Raw genomic sequence first — 6,335 nt, forward strand, 5'->3', positions numbered from 1 at the left:
TCTTTTTCTTCCACTCAATATTGTTATCACCTTTTAGAGTGGGGATCTCTTTGATACAACTCATCAAGTTGTATCCTCCTGAAAACATAATTCAAATAGTGTGAGAACACAAATAATAACAACAATAATTGCATGCCTTAGTTTAACGTTGGTCAAAATTAAAACATACAATTATTTTATACATTAAATCTACATCACCGTTGAGCAGAAATAAAAATAATGCATAACAAAAAACCATAATAACATCAATATTATAATATTGCTATTAATCAATGTTGGTCAGAATAATAACAACATTATAATAACTGTAAAATTTTTCTATTTTCAAAATTAAATTCTCCCGTTGGTTCGAATTTAATAATGAAAACAATAATTTTTAAGTACGCAGCGGAAACTTTAATAAATCTTTTAATTCTATTTTTCAGAAGCAACTTTACTATTTACTGAACAAAAAGATATCGTCGGATAAATTTTGTACAGAAATTTGCATAAAAAATGCAATACAGATTCATCTAATATGCATCAAAAGTTTCTGGAAAAATCTTTTAATTCTATTTCACTGTGTTATTATACAGATTCCATTTTGGCCCATAGCAGCGCAAAACGGCCCAAAAACCGGCAAAACCGGCTCAGCACTGCACTGTACGCACACGCAGGCCGCACCCAGGCCGCAACCTGGGCCTGGGCCGGCAAAGCTCGCGCGTCCGCGCGCCCAATTGATCTCAGCCGCTCGCGCCGATCGGACGGCCATCCGCGCGTATCGCAGGAACAAAACCAGCGACCGCAGCGGCGCCCTTGAACCCTAGCGCCATTCGGCATTCTCACTCTCTCTGTTCGCCTCACTGCTCTCCCTTCTCTCCTCAGTCATTCACCTAGCGAGCGACCACGGCGAGAGCAAGCAGCGAGGTCCCGGCGCCGTCGCCGGCCCCCTCGCCGGTGTGCGCGCTCCCCAGCGGGTGAGCGCGCCACCGTCGAGCGGCCTGGCCGCGGCGCCCCTGTGGCCGGATCCTAGCGAGCTGAGCCCCGGCCGGCCTTTCTTTTCCCCGCGCGCCGGCGTGACTGCGGTGCCGCGCAACGGCGAGGTAGGCCACCCCTTCCCTTTCTTCCCCTTTCTTTGATTCGTTTGTTCGGATTTGATCCGATTTGCCGATTAGGGTTAGGGTTAGGGTTTGGGATGGCCACTGTTTTCTTTTCCCCCGATTTGAAATCGGTTCTTTCTTTCCTTTTCCCGAGCTCTCTAGAGTTAGGGTTAGGTATTCTTCATCCGAACCTTCAACTTTTCTCAGATCCGAAGGGATCGAGGTTAGGGTTCAACCGAACCCTATGTCAGCCGAAGCCCCTAATGACCGTCCCCTTTCTGTTAGGGTTAGGTTTTCTCTTTCTTGATCCGATTCAAAATCGGACCAACTTCTTTAGATTTCTTTCGATTGTTTTTCTCTGATCTAGATCCACGTACTAGATAGGCTGGCTCTGATGCCATTGTTAAAATCATTTAGGATCTCTAGCAGTAGATCTAGGAGGGAAACAGTTGGATTCGTAATAACACATGCACATCTAAACCTAGAACACTACACCGAGAGGGAGACAGGGAGACAGAGGGGTGTGAGGAGAGTGAAGGGTTCACAGACCATTGGATCCGGTGGAGTTGGAGCTCGATCCGTCCATCGCTGGTTCGTTGATGGAGGCAGCACACGAGCAGCGACGGTCGGTGAGGAGAGGTGACGCAGTGGAGACGGTGATGCAGTGCAGTCGCGACGGCGAAGTCAGTGGAGCTTCCTGTCGCTGGCTGCGCGCCCTCTCAGATCGGTCTAGGGTTTGTTAGTGGGGTATGCGGCTCACGGTGAACCTCGTACCTCGAGCCGCCGGCCCCCACCTCTTTATATAGCGCAGTGCGACGGGGGCCCACCAACCATGTAGGGTTGGGCGCCCCCGATCAGGGCGCGTGACCAAGGCCCAATAGGCCCTTGGGCGTATTGACTGGGAGATCAATCTAACAACAAAATGTCCCGTTCAAATTCACCTGAAAGACACGACGCAATATCGAGCCAAGACTGATATGCTTTGTATGGATCTGACTTCGAAAGAAAGAGAAACCGCACAGAGGAGCCGGCAAGGAGCTGACTTCGAAAGAAGAGAAACCGCACAAAAGAGCCGGCAAGGAGCTAATAGCACTATTGAGTAAGGAGCTAATAGCACTATTTGAGTGACATCGGGAAAAAAAATATACTGTAAATAATACTACTGTTACATTTGATTATACGGAGCATCGGAGCTCACTATTTTTCTAAGCGAGCTAAATGCTTTACATTTTACAAGGGCATGAATTAGGTACAGCGAGTGATGACACTCGATGGAGGGCCAGTGCAGCATCCCCATACAAGATACAACAACGGTACCTGCCCTATACTTGAAGGTGCCGCTCCAGATTACCTCCTCCACCAGGCAAGATCATGGTGTTCTCTTTGACAACGAAGAATATGAATGAGCATGCCATGCTATATCTTCTGTTCTAGCGCTTGGCGCAGCTGTACCTTACGTCCATTGGTCCTTGCGTTCAAGAATTTGGACTTCAGGTTGCGCTTCTGGGTGCCTTGGGGCCATTCGACACCCCCTTTCATAGCGCCGACAACATGAGGGTTTAGCAAGTCTGGACTCCAGTCCCCAACACTCGGTGAGACTTGGCACACCTCACTGTTCTTGAGATCAGGAGAAAGAGCGGCATCGAGCATCCTGCTGCTTGAAAGCCTACCATTCAGTAACTCTGAACCTGTTTTCCTCCTGCCATCACCATTTGATGACCTCCAGAGTCGGGCAAAAGAAGAACCCTTCTTCGGGTGCTTCTCTCCAGTCGTCAAACAGACACCACTGATGCCACTATTTGATCTGCAGTTTTCACAATTATCTTCTTCCCAGTCGGTTCCACTTGCTGATGCATCGTTTCGTCCACAGAAACCGTTTACTGATGGTTCACTTCCATCAGGTGAATTGCTAGACCCTTGCTCCTCTACATGGCTGACGGTCTCCCATCCACTGTCATCGTCATCCTCATTTCTGGCACAAGGTTGAGTGGAATATTTGTTTGCTGGTTTTTCCAGAAAGATGTCAGTTTCAGGACTCACTGTATGGATCTTTGTTGCATGGTTCAAGGGAGTATCTCCATTACACTGTCCAATTTCCTTCTCACTAATATCTTCTCTCTGTCTGAGTTCCTCAAACACAGCAAAAATGTCCTCGGAAGGAGGTGGTGGTTTGTATGAGAACTCTTTACCATGAAGCTTCATTGAGCTAATTGCTTCCCTGAGCCTTTCACCATCTCTTACTGTTTCTTTGTCTACACTGCTGCCTCGGTGGAAACTGAGGAAAGCCTCCAGGTTAGCCTGAAGCTCACTCAGCTGTGAATACTTGCTGTCTAATGTCAGTTTAGCATCCACAAGCTTCATCTGTACCCTCTCTTCACGCCAAACCTCTGCCATCTGTAGCATCTTCCTTTCTTCCTCCACCTCATCTCTTATCTTCATTGACTCTTTCTTCAAAGCTTCGACCTCAGCTTTGTCGTCTGCAATCTCCTTCGCTAATTCATCACACACCTCCTCCATGAGTTCCCTGGCCTTTCTTTCCTTTTCATAATCTTGAAGATATCGTTTAGCCAATGACTTCAGCTCAGAGAACTCATCCATCAACTTTGAGTTCATGACTTCGGCCCTTTGTCGATTCTTCCTCTCTCGATTCAGATCCCCTTTAACAGCATCTAAGATGCTTCGAACCTTATCATGCTCCCTACTCCTCCAGGAAGCCTTTTCCTCAGCGAGATTCTTCACCAAGTGATCAAGCTTCTTCTTAGCTGATCGGCTCTCAGCTTCAAGCTCATGAATCCGGTTGCGGGCCTGCATAAGCTCTTCTTTAAGTGCAGAGATTTCTTCATTAGCAGCTGCTGCATGACGATCACAGAAATCATAGTCAGCACCGCCAGATGTGTTCAGGCATTGACGGTCCCATTTTGTTGCTACTTCCATTTCAATTCGGGGTGATGGAGAATAAGGTCCAACCTAATTGTAGTACATAATCATTTCATCAAATAAGACTGGATCAGAAAGGAAGGTGGTAGTCCATACCAGAAATAATAATTTATGAAGGAGACATATACCTCACGAATGATGCCATTGCCAAGAGGCTTAGTTCCTGTCCTGCCCTCAAGGACCGCTTTGTAGTAATTGCAACGATCCGGAGTATGCAGATGCCTTGGGCTAGGCTGCAAAATTAATTCCCTGTTAGTTCACCACTAATACTTAATAAGAAGTATGTTGCTGGTATTACAGAAGTCGCATGCAAAATGGAGTAAAACTTGTCAAAATCCGTGCACTAGGATGTCTTCGTTTCACAACTAAGAGCAGCTAGTATCTGGGGACCGCACAGGTTACATCGCCCTGTACATTGACACATGGAAATATGGGGATGTCACATCTTCAGGCCCAGTTGAAAGGGACATACGGAAAAGAATCCAAAGCAGACTGGAATGATAAGGATCACCAATTGGACCAACTCAGAAAAACTTACTATAATCTAGCATAAAACTCAACATGATTGGTCCACACTCCACACAGACGGAGACTGCTCTTCCTCAAGAAGCCAAAATTTAAGCAGCCTGTAGTTCGGTGCTTGACATGGAAATATCAAATATGTCGAGGCAAATTCACGAAAACCATGGAATTACGCAATCACAAAGTGCAAACAATGAGTCTTAATTTCAAGAGCTTACGCTAGTTAGCAAAACTGCTACGAAATTTGCAGAAGCAACAACCACTCCCTTTGCTAGTGGATGAAAAAAAAATTGCCAAGCTTTAGGAACATTCAGCTCAAAAAATTCAGAGAATCGCCCCACCTCCCCCCAACAACGACAAAAACCAAAGAAACGTACACTGCGACTCAAACAAACGAACACTACCACTCAAACAAACGATCACAATTCACAAACCACCCGGCCACTCAGTGTCGTACTCTCATGCTACTCGAAGCTGCCTCTCCGCGAAAATCGCGAGCTCAGCAGCAGAAAACACTCCCGAAAAACGAGCCCGCTATCGCGGAACACACAACAGAACGGCTACCTGAGACCCCTAGAAGCCTGGAACGCAACAACGCGCACGGATCTCGAGTCGAGAACAGCAGGCTCACCTCCAACCGTCGCCGCGCTTTCCCGGGCTCCCGCGGCGGCGGGTGCGGGTGCGCCCGCCACAGCGACGCGGCTATCCTCCTCACGGACGCGGCAGCGCCTGACCCGCGGGGCGCCACGGCGTCCCCGGGCCAACGGAGCGGCGGGGTGGCTGGCGGCGGCGCGTGCGCCGGGGCGGGGGCGCGGCGGGCGGAGGCGAGGGAAGGGCTCTGGACGCCGCGCAGCCGGCGGCCGCGGCGGGGCGGCCGGGACGGGGACGACGCCTGGCGCGGGGTGGCGGCGGCCCGGCGGCCATGCGCCGCCCTGGCCGGAGACCTCATCGCCACCGGGGACGAGCGGCGGGGTCGTGCCATGTCGATGTCGTCGGCCGCGGCTCACCACCGAGACGGCGCCGAGGGCAGTGGCATTGCCGCGAATAGCGCGCGGACGGACGGGGTGGGGTGGGTTGCGCGCCGCGCGGGGGGTAGGCGCGCGAGATCTACTACCAGAGGTGGTGGCCCGGCGAGACGACTGGTACTCTATAGTTGTAGTAGGCCTGTGAGGTGAGGAGGCTGGACGCTGGAGAACATGAGCACGGGAAAGAGAAGTGGGGACTGGAAATGTTTTTCCGCCCTTTTTCTTGTTCTTTTTGCTAAGGTTCTTAGATCATGTGGATTATTGGGCTGTGCGAGTTGAAATGTTTTTTTTCTTTTGGGGTGGGTGGAAATTGGAATGGTACATAAGGTTAAACTATTGTGTTTGTACAATATTCTTGTGCAAGTATGTGCTTTTGTTAACCGGCCACAATGTGCTGCTTGAGTGACGCCCAGAAGAGAGAGAGAAAATTATAGAGTTACTCTTGTCATTGTGGCCAGTGATGTTTAAAACGAGTGGTGCCAGAAAAAACGCGGAGCGAAGCACGTAGTTGCGCCGCTGCCAGGCGATGCTTGAAAAATAAACAAAGATTTTCTTGCTGGCTGCTGACCTCGGTTGATGCAAAGAAAGTTAGCCCTTGTTTAGTTTTACCCTAACTTCCAAAAAGTTGCTACAGTACCTGTCACATCGAATGTTTGCGGACTGTGCATGGAGCATTAAATGTAGACGAAAAGAAAAACTAATTGCACAGTTTGGTAGGAAATTGCGAGACGAACGTTTTGAGCCTAATTAGTCCATATTTGAATACTATTTG

At 49.0% G+C, this 6,335-nt stretch overlaps 1 protein-coding gene across 1 annotated transcript; it reads right to left on the reverse strand.

The window, feature by feature from the left end:
* Nucleotides 1-2,041: 2,041 nt before the first annotated feature.
* LOC136517056 (WEB family protein At5g16730, chloroplastic-like) lies at nt 2,042-5,832 on the reverse strand. The gene is made up of 3 exons (XM_066510570.1): nt 5,170-5,832; nt 4,145-4,249; nt 2,042-4,046 (listed from the first exon to the last, which is right to left on the reverse strand). Exons 1-3 carry the CDS (start codon nt 5,518-5,520, stop codon nt 2,496-2,498), a joined length of 2,007 nt encoding a protein of 668 aa, XP_066366667.1. The 5' UTR covers nt 5,521-5,832; the 3' UTR covers nt 2,042-2,495.
* Nucleotides 5,833-6,335: the final 503 nt, after the last annotated feature.

This window comes from Miscanthus floridulus, chromosome 17, assembly GCF_019320115.1.
Source record: "Miscanthus floridulus cultivar M001 chromosome 17, ASM1932011v1, whole genome shotgun sequence".
Classification (NCBI taxonomy): Eukaryota; Viridiplantae; Streptophyta; class Magnoliopsida; order Poales; family Poaceae; genus Miscanthus; species Miscanthus floridulus.